Below are 19,292 nucleotides of genomic sequence, written 5' to 3'. Positions count from 1 at the left end.
ACTTCTTTGGTTTATCGTGACGATCAGGATGAAATGTGTGATGGGACAAGCACAATAATACATCCAGGGTACGAACCTGCGACCTTTTGTTTTGCAACACTTATGCATGGAGAGAGGCAAATATTTTTTCAGTTTCATTTTTGAAAAACTTACTATGGAAGAGTAAAATGCTTTGTCTCTGGGTGCAATGGAAATGCTAGGCTAGCGAAGCCAGAAGGTCAAATTAGAATCTCTCAGAAGGCATCGATTTTTTTTCATTTGTCAGCTTCGCTATCCATCTCAAAATGGGCAGAAAATCAAGCAAAAAAACTAAGTGAGAGAATTTAATTTTTTCAAGGACCTGAGATCAGAAACTGTTAAATCTTCCTGTAATTATTTAAGAAAATATTCAAATTTACACACCTTAGAATTGAGATATTTTTTTTAATCAAAAGTTTTACCTTTCTAAGCAAAAACATATCTTCAGTTGGGTTTGTCTGCCTCAGCACGACCTCGAACCCTTCTTCCAGAAGCGCCCCTAAGTCCGCCCCGTGGGCCTCCCTCAGCAGGAGGAAGCCGTCGGCCTTCAGGGACAACTTGGCTTCGTTGAGCACGTGGGACCTCTTCAGGAGATTGGAACCGATGACCAGGTCATAGATGGGCTCCTGGATCAGTCGCTTCTCTTCCAGTTTGATGTTCAAAGCCTCCAGCTCTTCTCTGGGCAGCGACGACACCGACGGAGTGTTCACTGTCACGTCAGGCTGGAAAGAATTAATAGTATTTTAAATTCTGAAATCATTACCTGCTTAATAATAACGATAAAACAATTTCTAACTCTATGTAAGAATTATCATGTTAACAAAAATTCCCCAGTTCTTCCTTAAATGTTCACATTTTGAGTTTGATGTTGCTGTAAAGAAATGACATCTCACGTATTTGTCTGTTTATTTAAAACATTTATTTACACTTCTACCCTTCGCCGTATATACATCGTTCCATAACAAATCCATTATCAACTGCTCCAGGTTGCCTTTTGCCCCATAACACAGAGAATTGCACTTATCAAGACTTTACTTTACGAGCGCACGATTTACCATAGCGCTAACCCGCCCCCGCAGTTTATCACTCAGAGCTCCCTACACTACGGCGCTCACTCTGTGTGTATTTCTATACATCCATAAAAACGGCCTCACTCCATCGAGCCTTGTATCGAAGTCTCTGCGAGCCTGGGATTCTGAGATATGAGAGAGCGTAACAAGTTGGAACCCGTATTTATACCTCCGACAAACGACCCGCCCTCCAACCGCCGGGGCAAGGTCCTATCGTTGCCTTTCAAAACGGGGAAGCCGTTGAGAAAACTCAACCGTTGGCTTCCCGGACAACCGAGCAAAAAGCAACCTAGGCCAGAGCATTTACAAAGAAATACACTTTTACATAAATATATCCTTTTATCAGCTGCGTGCGTAAAAGCCACACAGCAATGTGCGAGCCCTTGTTTTCCCATTCGAAAAATGTTTCTTTCCTTTTATTTCCTAGCCACTTCATATTTCCTTGTTCACTTCTTTCCGCTTTATTCCATTTTCCCTTACCTTCGTATTTACAGAACAGGCTGTGGATATTGCTTATTATGTTGCTTTTGCATTTCTCTATTTGTTTCCGTCTTGCCCTTAATATGTTGTCATTTCCATTAGCTTTCGCAATTCACATCTTCAGCGATCTCCTTGTTATATGTTCTCGAATGAGTTTCTCCTTCCCCAGGCTTTGTATGACACAGAACCTGAATTTACTCCTTTTGGGAAAGGTTTCTTGTTCACATGCGGGGTGAGTGAAGATCTATCGTTGAAACCTTCACTTATGGAACAGTTTCAGCTACGTACCCCATCCTGGGGAAACCAATAGTTTTTCTTCTAGTCTTCCTTCAACTATAGTTCTCCTTATTCCGTCATCTCTCAGTAAATGGCCTGCCATGCCGCATTTCTGCCAAAGTCTTCTCTTGCTGTATGTACTGCTCAAAACATCGTTGTTTGTTATCCTGTCTGTTCATATGACCTTCAACCTTTCCCGGTAGCACTACGCATCGAAGACTTCCATTTTTTATAGCCGTGTTCAAAACAAATTCTCTTAGGGATCTCTTCCTTATAAAAATACAATTTGAAGATGTCCGCAAATAATATACGTAAATTTGGACCACTTAAGTGTAATCACAAATAACTGTCTTATTGTAACTGTTGTCTACTTCATTTCTTCGAGTCCAAGAGCCTTGCCTTTCATACTACATATATATTAACAAAGGGTTAGACCGAAAGCCATATCAGTCAACATTTTTTCTCGAACATACAACGGTGATTAAATTGATCGTGAGGTCAATGCAGCTTTTGAATGACAGTTTTTGCGACATTCACAATTGCAGGGAATATTGTAGCAAAGAGGCATACATCCCTGATTCGTTAGGAAAATTGGATTCTAAAGGGCATTTAAACAAGGCTTCAGTGCACGAAGCAATCCAATTTCTTGATGGACGAAGGATACACGCAATATGGTATTCCCAAAATAGCGGAGAAAGAGGGACAAACTCCCCATTTTTATGATTTTTTCATTGAAAGTTGGGGGCCGTGGCCCACCCAATCTCTCTTATTGGCTTTGGCGTTTTGATTCTTGCACGGTTGCATGCCCTGATGTTTTAGCTGCAAAACAAAAGTTACCCCCAAAACCTGCCCATGCTTACTACCCCAACTATCATTTAGTTATATAGAAGCGCCCTATGCCCGTTGTATTTCTTTTTTGGGTCAAACTGTGGGCAAAGTAACGACCGAAATCTCCGTGTGAATCATTTTCTAAGCACCTAACTTGCAATCAGTCAAGAATTGATATATGGTTGCATGAAGAGCTGGTAGCACTAATAACTACAGCGCCTTGAATAACGTAGTGTGGAAAACGACCCAAGAAACTGGTTCCCGAGACGATGACTACATAGATGGCACAGCTGCTAATTTTCTTATGAAAGTAATGCGGCTTTGTTATTCTTTGGAATATATTGTGTAGATTTGTTTGTCTTGAAAGGCGGTAAGTGAATTTATGGAAACAGTTATATTTGTGGAGTGATTTGCAGTCAGGAAATGGTATTAATTTGGAAAGAAAAGTAAAATAAAATTAATAAATAAATAGCATGCGTAACACAAGAAGAAACATCGCAATGTGATTCCGGACGTTAGGTCTTGGACTGTGTATTAGAGTTTATTTTTCTATGTTATTAGAATATAAATAGTATCCTGAGAGATATTTCATACCGAGGCGACAAACCACAAGTGTCGCTTGAAAGCGAGCAGTCGGAAATCAATGCAGCCTTTCGAACCGCATGGACACAAGCTCTGACTCCACCGTTTCCTTAAGGACATTTTAGATCAAAGCGACAGGCGACAAACGATACGGGGATTTCACACCAAAGCGGCACGGGTCCTTCTCTCCAAGGCAAATTTCATACCGAAGCGACACATGTCACTTGGAACTGAGCCAATCAAGAGAAACATTTCACATCGTAGCGGCATGACGGACAGCACAGGCTAGCGTTCTCTTGGTGAAATCCTCAAACGATAAGTGTCGCGTGCCGCTTGTCGCTTTGGTGCTCAATCTCCCCAAAGCAAGACACCCATTGCATCGCGCATGGGTAAACAACAAACCACACAAGCTATTGGTGAAAATGGTCCAGTATGAGCGACACGTGTGGCTTATCGAGTCGCCTAGATCTGTTGTTGTAACATGCGGTTTATCGTAGGGCCTCCCCGATGGCGCAGTGGTAGCGTCGTCGCCTTGTAATCAAGGGATCCCGGGTTCGATACCCGGTTGAGGCACATAGTGGTTCGGATCCCACTTTAAACTGTAGGTCCAGTCCCAATTAGCCTTACTGTGCATAAAGTGGACTTAAAACAGCATCTCAATCCCATGCGGTTATCGTGTTGCCTAGATCTGCTGTTCACATAATTAGCAGCAAACGCTTGCTAATAAACTTAAGGCACCATCAGAGTTTCTGTTATAACAAACAAAAGAAAAGCAATTACTTTTAATTTAAAATATACTTTACTAATAATAATATCGAAAACACACACAAATTAGTGTGGTTGTGAGTGTTGAATGCTTTCTCTCTCTCTCAAGAGATCATTAACAAATCTACATCAATACGCATAATAAAAGTAAAACAACAATGCAAGAAAATAATAACTCTGAAATTAATTGATTTATCATAAAGCACAAACTAAACAAAAACTCACACATAATAAAAACCACTTGAATTATTTCTTAATATATTAACATCTTTAACCAGTTAGTAATGGAATTAATTAGCTGCTTTGCAATATCTGATATGTATAAATGGAACAAATTAATTTCCTTTATGTATAATTAATAATAATAGTAGTGGTAATAATGTATTTTTAATTGAGTAATTTATTTTTTCTTTTAATAACATTACAAATATGTATCGTATAATTTACACATATGTTTGTGGGGGAGGGGTTTGTAAATGAAGAACTTTCTCCCCCCCCACCAGTTTTCAATGATTTCGCACTCTGGGCACCATGTCGCTTGTCACTTAGTTGAGAACTCCCAGAGCTTTCAGACCGAAGTAACAAGTAGCACGCGAATACGGCATATGAACGTGTCGTTTGCTGTTTGGACCCTCATGCGCAATGAATGCTATTTTACAGTCTGGAAGTGTCTGTGTCACTAGTCACATCAGTGTGAACATCCCGTGTCGCTTGTCCCATTGATCTGAAAGTTTCCTTACACTCATGTCGATGGCACTAAGGACGTTTTGTGGGTTCCCCTTTGTCGTTTCATGCAATCATCATCATCATCGCCGCGATTAGTTTAAAGCGGAAGAAAAGAGACCAAAAATACAAATGCTTCCTTGTGTATATCTTTAAAACAAATGATGATGATGATGATAACGAACCTAATTCATACACAAAAATTTAGTTACCAAGAGCATTTCACGCGTATATTTTGTCCCGTATTATTAATGAACGTAACGACAACGGGACGTGGTCGACTGTCTAGAATGTTCGTTAATATCTTCGCAACCACTGTACCAAATATCATAGCAATTATCACATTCCTTGAAATGCTTCATGTAAAAGAACCTGACGTTGCAGTGAAAACTCAATTTACTTCCATTATAAGCACACGAATACCATACAGCTGTGCCGACACCAGCGCCTCTAGCGGTATCGTATTCGAGTGGAACCAGCCAGAGAGCCCAGAACAGTGACGTTTTCCACACAACGTTATTCAAGGCGCTGTAATAACTGATGACGGAACTACTCCCTTATGGAAATTGTGGGTACGCCTCAAAATGCTATGATATAGTATTAGACACCTAACTAACTAACGGACTCTCCAGCCTTCTTAAACCCGAAGGTTATAGCTGCAGCAACACAAGCCTTCCATCAGTCCCTTCTCGGCAAGATCAATCCAATCTTTTCCATCCTTATCCGTTTCATTTTGGTCCATATCAACGTCATCCCTCCATCTTCGTCTTGACCTTCCTACAAGTCCCTTACTATTAGGTTTCCCAACAAGAATTCTGTAAACTCTTGTTTCCTCTCCCATTCGTGCCACATGGCCTGCGCACCTAAGTCTTGTTGATTTAATTATTCTAATAATATCTGGACAGGAATACAAATTCTTAACCTTCTCCTCATCCCTTTTAGGTCCAAATATTTTCCTAAGCATTTTATTTTCAAATACTCTTAATTCGTGTTCCTCTTTCAATGTAAGGGACCAAGTTTTCACATCCATATTAGACACCTAAGAAAAACAAAAATGTTGGACTTACCTGTATGAGAGGTATATCTCCCAGTATATCAACCACGTCTTTGGCAAATATTTCCCGTGGGTCGTCTGGCACTTCCACAACCTTCAGCTTCACCTCCTGGATGTTCTCCAGGACAAGGTTCAGGCAGATCCTCAGCGTCGGAATGACATTGTCCTGGTTCGCGGGGAAAGGGTTGTCGTAAGGCAGGAACTGGAACTTCTCCAGGACTGGAGAACCCTGATGCTTCCTTCTGGATATGTATGTTCCTTTCAGCCCCTTCAGCTGAACCCCTCCAGCAGTGCAGATGCCCTCCTTCACCAACTCTGCTGAAATGCCTGAAATATGATGCAAAAGATTGGGTTGATATTGCCCAGAATAGGGACAGATGGAAGGCTTGTCATCCTGCAACCATAAACCTTCCGTTTAAGAAGGCTAGAGTTAGTTAGTTACTTTATCATGACAACAAATGTATGGTAATACAGAATCAGCTTTCTAGCGCAGTTCCCCCTGTTCTACGACCATTAATCAGTGTTTAGATATCAGTATTCCAATGGAGATTAAGGTGCCTTGTGTTTATGGTGCCATAGTAATTAATCATATGTAAATAATTTTATCATTGCTACATGAGAAATATAACTGGAGAGAACATATTAAGAGGCACATACTGCAGTAGCCTTTATGATTTATAATGTAAACGAAAGCAAAATGTATCAGAGACAGGACACATTGTTTATGAAGCATCTATGAACATTGCTAATTGACTTCTCGAATCCGTATTTATTTTCTAAAGGTATTATTATTATTACTTGTTATTTACAAAACACGAGTAAACGTAAGTGCAGTGAAACTAAATGATAGTTGGGGTAGTAAGCATGGGCAGGTTTTGGGGGTAACTTTTGTTTTGCAGCTAAAACATCAGGGCATGCAACCGTGCAAGAATCAAAACGCCAAAGCCAATAAGAGAGATTGGGTGGGCCACGGCCCCCAACTTTCAATGAAAAAATCATAAAAATGGGGAGTTTGTCCCTCTTTCTCCGCTATTTTGGGAAGGAGAGGCACACTTTAGCCTTATTTTCAAAGAATGGTTCTTCTCAACCGAATGAAAGTCAATGTATGTGAAGTTGACGCTACTGGCAATAGTAATAATGTGGTTATTCTATCGTTGCCAGATATTTAGAACTTTGCCTTTAGGTTTGAAACAACCGTGAAGCAATATTATTTACAGTTCAGATGTAACAGACTAGAAGATGCATGTAATTTATAGCTCATGATAACGTAGGAATTTACAAAAAAAAGCCTGCCAAATAGTCCAATATTGTAGTTCTTGAACCTCGCATTACGTAAAACAGAATGATTAAACATGGATATGGCCAATTTGCTCGAATTTGGCTGTACATTTGTGTATTTTGAGTTTAGATGGGAGTGCTAACTTACCTTCTTGCGGCTCTAGTTCGCTGGCGATTCTCAAATGTTTCTTGCAGTCTATCACAAGTCTTTCTATAGCTGTGGGCACCAGTAGTCCTCTGGATTCTTCCCTGAGAATGGACAATTGCATCATGGTGTCCATAAATGTCACCCAGTTTGATTCCCATCTCAGTTTGCCAGTATCAGCTGGAAGTAAACACTTTCATTTTAATATTTTGCAACAAATGGACCAAACAGAGAATACATGTATACTTAAAAAGTCGATGACTCGCGTAATCGCAAACCATGCCTGTCGTAAATACGTAAAATATACATGTCATGTTTAATATATAAGCAGAAGTTTGCAAAGAAATCTCCAGTAATATGGCCATGAAGACAAAACTTGCTTGTTGTACTTGAGTGCTCGGTATTAACGGCAGAAGCCTGAGCACGGGAAATGATTTCCCTGTATTAACGGCTGAATCCCCGTAGCACAGGAAACGGAATCCCTGTTTTAACGGCGGAAGCCCCTTAACACAGAAAGCGGAAGGAATCCTTGTGTTAACGGCGGAAGCTCCGTAGCACAGGAAGCGCAATCCTTATGTTAACGGCGGAAACACCGTAGATATAAAATGGCACCAATCACGGCGTGCACGGTACTTAAGATGCGATCATTGATTCATTTCCACTATGTTGAGGGCGTTAAACCAGCTGACCGTAATGAAGTTATTCCACACCCTTCTTACACACCGGACTTAACCCTCAGGATTATTGACCCGGTTCTCTTCAAGTGATCTTGTACCATGGCGAAAATTTGAGCACTTTCCGCGTCAAGTGTAAGCTTACGGGATAACTTTAGTAATGTTTATCTCGAGAACTAGTCGACAAAAAGTTTTCAAATTTTACCCGAGCACTACAGAGGATGTTCCTAGAGAATATGCCCCCCTCCCCCAATCAACTCTTCCTTCTTCCTTGAGGATCTCCCCGATGGCGCAGTGGTAGTGTCGTCGCTTTGTTATTACGGGGTCCCGAATTTCATAAGCGGTGGAGGTACATTGTGATTCGGATCACACTTTAAACTGTAGGTCCAGTCCCGATTAGCCTTACTGTGCATAAAGTGGACTTAAAAACGCCAACTCAACAATCAACTCCTTCTTGCTCATAGCACTGTTTTTTTGGCATATTATTGCCATCGCGTTAAGTTGAGCAATTCCATATTCCAGACTGTAATACAGAATCAACGTAAATGTATTCACTTAAACACTTCCTTCTGACCATTTTCCGCCTAGGATTTCAAAAATATCCAGTACGATTTTAACGGAGCTTAACCCCCTGCTCCCGAAACGAGTTGTGTGCAGATCGAAAGCACCTGGTACAGTGGGATGCACAAGTATTACTTGGCAAATTGTCCATGGATATTTTCATTAATTTTTCTATTGTACCCTGCTTGCTTCTAAGGAATAGATTTTTACGTATGCCGGTGCACGTCATCAGCTTGTTTGGCATTTTGTCTCAATTCTTGAAACTCTCACTGGGTAAAATAAAAGTGCGTGAACATGGTGATGGGAATTTTTGTTTGTAATACTGTAACCACTTTATGTTCTCCAATCTCCTCCGAGCGCATTAGTTGTGAACGAGGTTCCACGAAAAGTCGACTGGGCTCTCTGCAAGGTTGCCACGTCAAGGAAGTTGAAAAAATACTATATTTCAAAAGTAAATTTAATTAGTTAATTTACTGAACTTTGAAACAGTAAACGAAAATATTAAACAGTGGTTCTCTAGATATATCCTTTTTCGGTTCACAGGTAAAATTGGAACGTTTTCTGTTGATCGGTCCTCAACATAATCGTGACCGAAGTTACCCCGTAAGCTTACATGCACATGCACTTGACGAGGAAAATGTTCACTTTAAGGAAACACTTCAAATTTGATGTAGGTTAGCAAGCTTTTATTTGAGTCAGATAACTAGAAATATTATTTTATGAGGATCGACAAAATCAGTTCCTAGGCAAGTATACATAGAGTGCTTGAGATATTTAAATGAATGGAATTGGTTTTGAAACTTCAAAAATAAGTAATGCCACCTATGCAGCAGTCGCCACTGCTAACAAATAATATCGAAAATCATAATGTTGAAAATTTAATGTAGCATTATTATAAAATTCTAGTTTGCACAATTGGAGGATACTACCTCTGTTGAAGGTAATAATATATAAATAAATACATTTCCAATGTTGAATAGTAGGTGGACATCTTTTGGGAAATTTTTAAGTGGGATATTTAGCACTGTAAAATGCATGGGCGGATTAGAGAGAGGGGCAGAGGAGGCAACCCCTATCTCCAAGAAGTCCTTGAGGGCGCGTCGGGGGCTAGAGCCTTAATTTGATTTTTTTTTTAACATATCGATAAACATTTCGCACAGTTCGAAGGAAATATAACAAATATTGTGGCTTTTTAAGACACATAGAACGGCGGACCTCGAGGGAACGCTGGCTGGCGACTACCCCACTGACCTAACGTAATTTTAGGATTTTTTTAAAATTTGTTGATCATCGAAAGGAAGTGATTGATGAGAATTATATAATTTATTGGCATAAAATTATTTAATTATATTTTCATTAATGTTTTGTTATTTTGAATTGAGTAAATTGAAGAAACTATTGTAAAGTGAAGAAAAATCAGTGGCGTACACGGAAATTTTATAAGAGGTTACTTTGCTCTCTTTACCAACACATCCTTTCTTCAAGCATTGGCAAAACTGGACCAATCTTCTGTGAGAATGCCGCTGGGAAAAAGTAAACCCTTTATTTCTAAATTATTGTAGTTTTTGATCGAATACTATCATTACCTTAGTGCCGTAAAAGTTACATTAAAATCTGCCTGAAATAAAACAGGATAATACTTAAGTATGTACCTTGTGTATCGCATTCTAAGATTCCTTGAAACAACCCGGTGTAATCGTATCCACGCAGCCTGAGCTCCTTGTATACGTCATCAGTCTTCAGTGGTAAGTAGTCAGATTGTCCAACAGATGGCGCTAGTGGCACCTTCAGCATTTCCTTCTCTATGTTTACGGGAGCCCGAATCTTCCCAGTAACAACTGTTGTTTCTCCTTCGCAAATTTCAAAGTCTCCGCTTCCGGCCATGATGTTTACTGTAAACTTCACAGTCCCTGCAATAGGAGAGAATAAACATGTTTATCACACTACAAGTTCATCTGTTGAAATATGCATTGAAGTTTTTCTTGCGGCGAAAGGATGATTGAATCCTCTCTTGTTATCGACCAGGTTATACGAACTCTCTGGTATATCTAAACCCGAAGGATTATTGTCACAGCCACACAAACCTGTAAAGTAGAGGTGAACCAAAGGTGGCCATAGTTAAGTTTCGAGGCAATTTACAAACCCCTAATGAGAAAGAAATTTCGGAAATTAAAAGAGAGAACTGATCAAAGAAATCGCAGGCAACTGGTTGGTGCAGTCTTATTAATCACTGTTAAAAAATCACAGCGATTGTCAAGTAGCAATCACAGTTTTAACCTGATCCATAAATCACAGCTTTCTCACTACTAACAGCAATAGATGGAAGATTTGTGTGGCTGTGACAATAACATGTTTTACTGGGCGCCGTTACTGAAAGGTGTGATGGGACTCTCAGTACAAATGACAGCATACAGTACATAAAACGCCATAACCCCTCCTCCAGTAGCGTATACTGAGTCCAATATCTGGGCTATCTCACTATGTCACTGGTCCTAGTCTATGAGACATATATTTACCAACTCCTAAGAAATCAGGTTGCCAACTCATAAGAAATCAAGTTGTCAACTCATAAGAAATCAGGTTGCCAACTCATACAAAATCAGGTTGCCAACTCATACAAAATCAGGTTGCCAACTCATACAAAATCAGGTTGCCAACTCATAGAAAATGAAGTTGCCAACTTATAAGAAATCAAGTTGCCAACTTATAAGAAATCAAGTTGCCAATTCATATTAAATCAGGTTGCCAACTCCAGAATCAGCATCATCATCTACCTGATATGAATCATATTATTTACAATTTCTGATCGATTTTTCTCCTCTATTTTATTCTCTAGACTTCAGGCTTCGCAGATAGCCTAGCGCCTAGAATATACGCTCCTGCCCTCCTCCTCGGTGAGCGAGCGCAGTTGAATGTTCGACTCAAGATGTCGTCTCTCCAGGTTCCGAGTTGGAATCCAGGACTGGGCACCGAACTTTTATTGATCAGCGATTAGCCTACATAGGTAGAAAATGAAACGTCATACACGATTGTCTTGGTTGTGGTTCTTGGCGTCAGAGCCTCGTTAACCTCCAACCATGCATGTACCATTCTGCATTGCAAGACCGAATCTTGAGTGTGTTCTAGCTTCTGAAAAATATTTTTGCCTTGCCGGTACCATTTATAAATACCGGTTACTCACCTTCCTTAGGGACGGTTGTAGCTCTAATGAAACGGACATTTTCAAAAATCACCCCCAAGTCATCAAATATGGTGGCTTTCATCTTAGCAAACGCCTCCCAAACCATTTGCTGCAAGAACAAGAATAGGTTTATTGTCACGAAACAAATACAAGCACTAACAGACGACACTGATTTTCAAAATATATTTAACGATTGAATCTGTGGTATGTTCAATGAAATTTAAGCAAGGTTTTATTACGTGTTAAAATAAGCCATAATGTTATGACAGTACAATTGATAGCATTTTAATGAATGGTTGATGCAATTGTGTAAGAGCAAAATCAAACATAGTCTATAATAGTTGTAACTTGAAATGTGCATTTGAAATTATTATTTCTGCAATAGCTTATTACATGTTTCACAATAGGACATAAAGCAATAAGGTTTACGTAAATAATAACGGAATGAGATATTACAATATTACAATATGAGTTAATTCAATGTTGCATATATGATATAAATGATAGCAAAGTTAAATTTTTAATATTTTTTTCCCCTGAAAAATCTACAATCGCTTAAGTAGCCAACAATTTCATTAATATCGTTTCAGTGCATGTATAGGATATCAATATAAACACAATGATGACTTGGCATAGATCGATAATACGTTGTGATTGGATTGATTTGTTGTTTTAAGTCCACTTTATGCACAGTAAGGCTAATCGGGACTGGACCTACAGTTTAAAGTGGGATCCGAACCACTATGAGCCTCCACCGGGAATCGAACCCGGGACCCCTGAATCAAGAAAATATCAGTCAAATGTAATACTTAATATATAGCACAGAGTATTGATTAATTTTGAAGTACACCAAGTTTATAATAATTAATTGCTACTTTTTGTTAATAGTGTGATATAAAAGTGGATACCAGCAAAAAAATAATATTTTGAAATAAAATTAATTTCAATCTAATAGTTCAAAAAGTTTTCAACAATAAGCAACAGTTAGATTAATTACCAAGTAACCAGTTGCAGGAAAGAGAATTTTTCCGTCAATACAGTGGCCCATGTAATATTGGTGATCTTCCTTTCTGATGTCAATTTCTACAACACGTTCGGAAGTGGTTTTGTCTTGGATCTGAAATGATGAAAGAAGAAGTGTTTGTTAGTAGATATGTAATATAGTGTGCTAAATAATATGCTAGAACGTTCGATTATGCTGATAGTCTGTTTGTGTACATTTTCCCGGTGTTATCAGTATTGATTAGCACTGCATAGTAAGTAATGTATCCATTTACTTGCTGCCTTAAGTATTTAAATATGGATAATTGCTGTTTCTTGGACATTCATAAATATCTGTGGAAATCCATATAAGAATCACACAGTTTTATTGCATGAAATAACTTTTTGAAATTGTGGTTCTGAGAGTAGAATGCTTGCATAAAACTCAAGATAACAGTGCTAGTATTGGTATCCTAACCTTCTAACAGTTGAGAGAACTGCGAGATAGAATTACAATCTTTCTGCGTTTGACAAAACTATCGACGCAAGTGCGCATGCGCTAACTGGATGAGTCCATTCACAAAATAGGGGCGTAAAGTAAAGTAAAGTGTTCCCCTGTGCATAGCACCACGCCATGAAGGCGTATAGGGGGTGTGGGGGTAACGCCCCACACTTCCTTGATCCGGTCGTGAGGTGGGGGTGATGTGATCAGCATCACGCCCCTGACCGCCTTTACCCCCCAGGGTTTCCCCCAGGTACCCATGTTATTCGACGCTGGGTGGGCGCCGGGGCCGCTTCCACCGTTAGAAAAGTTCCCGGATTTGAACCGGCCGGGGGATCGACCCCGGGACCTTTAGCATGGTAGTCAGACGCGTTACCGCCTGAGCCATAGGGGCGACGGTTTGAAATTGATTGCAGACGGGGAAGCAAGTTCCGTGAAAATTTGTTTTTGTTCCACTTCGAAATACTTTGTTACAATTTCAATCGTCAACAGAAATCATAAATACAAGAAAGCGTGTGATGATAAAGAACTGAACACATACAATCGAAATGCTGACCTGAAAACCACTCTCCTGTCGATTTTGGATTCGTTCACCCTAGCTCGCGAGAGGAAGGGGGGGGGGGGTCGAACAGGAGTTCACTTTAACTATATTCCATTCCCTTTTATATAAATGAAGGGTTCGGGTGTAAAACATGGTAAGTGTCATTTTGGTTATTTCCGAGTTCATTAAGAAGAAGGGTTATTAAAAATACTAGAATAAGGAATTTTCTTTAAAATCCGGTCTCTAGTTATTAGCAGCTACGCGTATACTGTAGATAAATTGTTTTCGTGTTGTGTTTACCAATTTCAAAGGGCTTCACTGAGTCCAATGCAAATTGTATGACATTGCAATTTTTACTCGAAAATTGAAGGATGGCGCATTTTACTTTGCAACACAAAAATTATCAAAATGTCACTTACCATTTTTTGCACCCGAACCCTTCAAATATCAAAATAATGACTATATGAAGTAAAAAAAAGATTATATTAAGTTAGAGAATCGGCCAGCAAGTGACTAGCGTCCTGATCGATTTTTTTTACTTCTAGAAGCTTAGATTAACTACTGAATAGCCTACTACTTATCTTAGAATATCAATTTCTAACTACACTGAAAAAGAAAAACGCTTTAACATCAGTACTGCATTAGCAAATAGCTATGTTATTTTGCCAATGTCACGTCGTTGTCCGAGCGCATAATGCTCCACTCATGATCTCGGTACCGAACGATGTGGGTTCGAGATCCGACCGCGTCATAAAAATATAATAGACAAGTTCTATATGTCTAGGAATTTCTTACGAGCCGGAGGAAAGGGAAATGCCTTTTTCATATACCAGCCAATGCTAGGTTTTTCTGATTCAACATTCATTTTTCAAAGAAAAGGCAAAGTAAAAGGGGAGATGAAAATACATACTTGTATTTTGTACAACATGATTGACTTACCGCAGGGTCGTAGCCGGGAACATACCACGTGTCAGAATGGTCCCAGACAATGAGGGGAGCGATCATAGGGGTCCCCCTTCCAACGGGGAATCTGACTTGAGGATAGAGCTCGCTGATCTTTGGGTTCAGTCCCGCTTGGTAAAGTCTGCAAGAAAGGAAACGATTAGAAGTTTTTTTGGTAAATTTTTCGTAAGGGACAGACAGCTGAAATTTGGTAGTTCATTTAATTTGAATATTCGTACTTCGTATTCTGCATTGAGAAACATTGCTGAAGGTGGCATTTCGCTTATTTCACAGAAATAAGTTCTATTTGCGACATATCGAGTAAGTTTTCTTTGTTTCTTTTTGCCTTCGGTTATCACAAAATGGCGGTCACAGTTTCACTACCGTACTCGGCATGCAGTGTTTCCACCCCACTGCACCCTTAATACCTACATAGCCCCACAAACCATTGACGCATAGCCCCACGAACCATTCATACATAGCCCCACGAACCATTCCGGTTAGGTTAGGTACGGTCAAGTATAGGTTACGTACAATAGCTAAAAATTGGTTTCGAAAAAAAATATGCGTAACCCCACACACCATTCTCGCGTAGCCCCACGAACCATTGACACGCAGCCCCACAAACCATTTGCGGAAACGTACCTTCTTCAGTTACAAAAACACATGTTTCGAAACACTGACCGGCATTACGTCATCACACACAGGCTACATCGACCTGGAAGTAAATGGATGCAAGAGCTTTCGTGCATCGGTCACACATTTACATCGAAAAATAGATGATTTACAGGCAAAATTCAATGAACGATGCGAGAAAACACTTCCCCGAACTTCCAGAAGTATAAAGAAACTGAATTCGGTAAGTAATTTCTTCTGTAAATTTGAGGAAATCCGTCTGTCCCTTACGAGAAATTTACCGTTTTTTTTTTAATATATTCCAACATAAATAAGGTATTCAAGATAGTTTTCCTTGATACAGTAGAAGTTTTCCGTTTTTGTCATGTCGTGTATCCAGTGTGCCTCCGTTCGAATCCCGACAGGAGCGATTCCTTGTTTCTAATTGTTTTCTGATTTCTTTCTTTACGACAACTTCATTGTCGCGATTAATGCAAACGAGTAGAAAACAAGGGTGGTTACTCACCGGGAATTCCATGAATTCCGGGAATTATGCGTGAATTATTGGCTCCGGGAATCATGCGTGAGTTTTTTTTCCGTAGACGTGAAACATTGCAACTTTCATTAATCCAAATCCCCTTGAATTTATTATCATTGGGCAAGTTTTTTACAGTTTAGCTTCTATTTTTATCGAGGAAGGAAAACAAACCTGCGTGGCGTCGTCGCCTTGTAATGAAGAGGTCCCGGGTTCGATGCCCGAGTGGTTCGGATCTAACTTTAAACTGTAGGTCCAGTGTCGATTAGCATTGTTGTGCATAAAGTGGACTTAAAACACCAAATCAATCAATCAATCAATCAATCAAATCTGTGTGGAAAATATAACAGAATTCTCCAAATCTGGTTAGTTTGTTGATGTGCTTTGCAGAACAATCAATCTGATAGACAGAAGATTATTTCAAGATATCTTGAAGTTGATTTGGTAAATTTGATTGTGAAATGTTTACAAAATTTACAATTTTTCGTAAATTAGTATATCCCGTAACATTTTCAAGTTTAGTTTTTAGATATATTTCGAGTCTTGAGTATGTGAAATGGTAAATGTAATCTCCGCACCTTAAACTAAATATTTTAAATATATATACAGTCCAAATTAAAGCACACAGACCCTTTATATTTGTGTCTGTATGTGTGTGGGTGGTGAGACGTTGAAGTAGGGAAAAGTTCTACTTGTACCCTTGAATTTTTCGAAAGTTCGCCTTGAAAATCGGTAATTATACTTGAATTTTACAGTGGTCCTAAAGTAGCCACCCTGAAAACTCACTTAAAATAGATAAAATGCAGTGCAACATTGTTACAGGTCCCATAGTAACAATGCATTTTGATGAACATATGTGAACCGTGCTGGGCGAATCGTTAGGGCGTCTGACGGCTACGCAGACAACCCGGGTTCGGTTCTCGTGATGTATGATTTCAGGTATGAATTTTCCCTGCAATCACCGGCTCTGGGTTCACCCAGCCTCTATCAAATGGCCACTCGAGGGCTACCCTGAGGGAAAGGCGACTGGAGAGTGATGCTGATCACATCACCTTCACAAATGGTTCGTCGATAACGCCATGTTACAGTGTGCAGGGAATAGATTTATCATTGCGCGTGTGTGTGTACCTATGAAATTCAATCTCTCCAAATGAGACCGTCTAAAGTTAGTGGTCCCACGGACAATTGCGGTCGCATGTGACAGACGGCCTGAGGGGCTCGACCGATGGAGGTGAGACAGCTTTGTTTGATCAATATTTTAAAAATTACTTTCATTACGTTTCCAAAATTTAACGTTTGCTTTCAATACGTTTCCAAAATTTAACGTTTCAAATTTTATTCTTACGTATTGTAGCAATTAATGAGAACTTGATGAGCGGCCACTATGAGTTCCGCCATTATTGTTTCCAACCAAGTCAGTCAAGCTGGTTGCAATTGTCTTAAATTTTGCCTTGACTACAATTATCCAGGTCGCAATTTTCAAAAACATTTCCCTTAACTACAATTATCCAGGTTGTAATTGTCTTAAATTTTGCCTTGATTACAATTATCTAGGTCTAAATTGTTTTATATTTTGCCTTGCTTACAATTATCAAGGTCACAATTGTTTTAAATTCTTGACTACAATTTTCCAGGTCGCAATAGTCTTAAATTTTTCCTTCACTACAATTATACAATTCTCAATTGTTTTAAATTTTGCCTTGACTACAGTTATCCAGGTCGCAATTGTTTTAAATTTTGCCTTGACTACAATTAACCAGGTCACAATTGTTTTTAATTTTGCCTTCACTATAATTATCCAGTTCGCAATTGTTTTAAAAATTTTCAACGACTACAAATATCCAGGTTGCAATAAATCGAACTCCGCAATTTGCGGCTGCAAGATGATGCAGGAATATGATCTAGAAAATCTTGAAATAGCCAATTACAATAGTTTTACTGATTCTATTTTATTTCACGTCTGTTTTCACCCGCTTTGGTGAATTGACGAAACCGTGATGGATTCGAACTTCGGACCTCTGGCTTTCTAGAACATTATACTCACCACCCGGCCACTGAGGACGGGAACCAACGAAGAATGGCCGACAGGTGATCATTGTGGTCAAACAGATAATTCGGTGATACATATGTGTAATTTCAGACTCCGTAGCTCAGTCTTTAAGGCGTCTGACTACCATTCGAGAGACCCGGGTTCGATCCCGGCGGGGGAGAACCGGGATTTTTTCCTGTTCAAGCTGCTGCGCTGCGGCGCCCACCAAGCGTCGTATAAAGTGGGTACCTGGAGGAAACTCTGGGCGTTAAAGGCCGCCAGGAGCATGGTGCTGATCACATCACCCCAACCTTCGACCTTGATCAAGAAAGCGTGGGACCCTAACTTCATGGGTGTGAGAGTACTTTTACTTTTTTAGATGTGTAATTTTATAACGTGTTAATGCAGTTTAACCTTGTATGAAGATGGGATATATATTTGTAAAATATTTGCATTTTTTGGTGATTGCACATAAGCCTCAAGACATTAATTCACACTATGATTAGGGCCTCCCCGATGGCGCAGTGGTTGAGTCGTTGCCTTGTAATCAAGGGGTCCCAGGTTCGATACCCGATAGAGGCACATAGTGGTTCGGATCCCACTTTAGGCTGTATGCCCTGTCCCAATTAGCCTTACTGTGCATAAAGTGGACTTAAAATACCAATCCAATCCATCACACTCTGATTGGTTTTGGTGAAGCTTAATCTAACACATGGAAGGATTATTAAGTAACGTGAATCGCACTTACTTTCCGATGTTGGTCAAGAGGTACTCGATGTTGTTGGCGTGCCCTCGTCTGGCCAGGGAGACGTTGATGCAGTTCTTGGAGAGGGATCTTCTAAGGATTGGCTGCAGAAGACCGTGCGGTGCAATCTCGATGGTTATGGCGTTGCTAGGGATGTGGCGGGAGGCCTCCTCGAAGAGTACTGGAGAGAGCAGATTGTTGGTGTGGTACTCGGCGGAGGAACACTTGGCCAGATCGGAGCTCCAGTTGGTTTCTGGGATGGAAGAGCTCACCCACTTGGAAGACCTTTCCCTCGGTTCTGGTATCACCTGCAACAATGGTACAAGGTATCAACTATCGATTCAGAGTCGTCTAACAGCAGGATCTCTGAGGCCCCGTCTATACTCTGTAATCTGTGGAGCAAGGGGAGGAAGCTATTTGGAGCAGCAAAGCAGCGCGCGCTGCGGCAAAAAGGCTGGTTCGCTCGCTCCAGGAAGTCTCTGCGAGTGTTCCTTCATCGTGTCCTCTTCCTAGGCCGTGCGGTCTAAGGCGCTGTGCTGTGAGGTAAAAATAAAGGGTTGAGAAGAGAGACGATCTTAACTCTCTTAAGGGAAAGAGCTCATCTGAAATTACTGTTCGTTGAAATGCGAACGCACCCTAGCAAAATCATCTAGCGAGCAACTGCACAATCATTCATCCATGGTATTCGTTCACAAACTCCAGCATCTTATCTCGCTTCTTCGATTCATCAGTAAATAATTAAAAGTTAAGGTGGAAACCAGTCTTCA

At 40.0% G+C, this 19,292-nt stretch overlaps 2 protein-coding genes across 2 annotated transcripts in view; one reads left to right on the top strand and one right to left on the bottom strand.

The window, feature by feature from the left end:
* The window catches only part of LOC146002488 (brachyurin-like), a 156,740-nt gene that overhangs the window by 74,626 nt on the left and 62,822 nt on the right, over positions 1-19,292 (top strand). The gene's annotated exons all lie outside the window — the stretch shown is intronic.
* LOC146001930 (fatty acid synthase-like) overlaps positions 1-19,292 on the bottom strand; it is an 82,112-nt gene that overhangs the window by 38,602 nt on the left and 24,218 nt on the right. Inside the window, exons 10-17 of the mRNA XM_083139650.1 lie at positions 18,529-18,833; positions 14,599-14,743; positions 12,633-12,752; positions 11,636-11,744; positions 10,107-10,364; positions 7,223-7,399; positions 5,810-6,123; positions 441-740 (exon numbers count right to left, since the gene is read on the bottom strand). Of these exons, the coding sequence (XP_082995776.1) occupies positions 441-740; positions 5,810-6,123; positions 7,223-7,399; positions 10,107-10,364; positions 11,636-11,744; positions 12,633-12,752; positions 14,599-14,743; positions 18,529-18,833 (1,728 nt within the window). The remainder of the gene's footprint in view (positions 1-440; positions 741-5,809; positions 6,124-7,222; positions 7,400-10,106; positions 10,365-11,635; positions 11,745-12,632; positions 12,753-14,598; positions 14,744-18,528; positions 18,834-19,292) is intronic.

This window comes from Lepisma saccharinum, chromosome 18 (genome assembly GCF_977018435.1).
Source record: "Lepisma saccharinum chromosome 18, izLepSacc3.1, whole genome shotgun sequence".
NCBI classification, from domain to species: domain Eukaryota; kingdom Metazoa; phylum Arthropoda; class Insecta; order Zygentoma; family Lepismatidae; genus Lepisma; species Lepisma saccharinum.
This window is presented reverse-complemented; position numbering and strand designations above follow the sequence as displayed.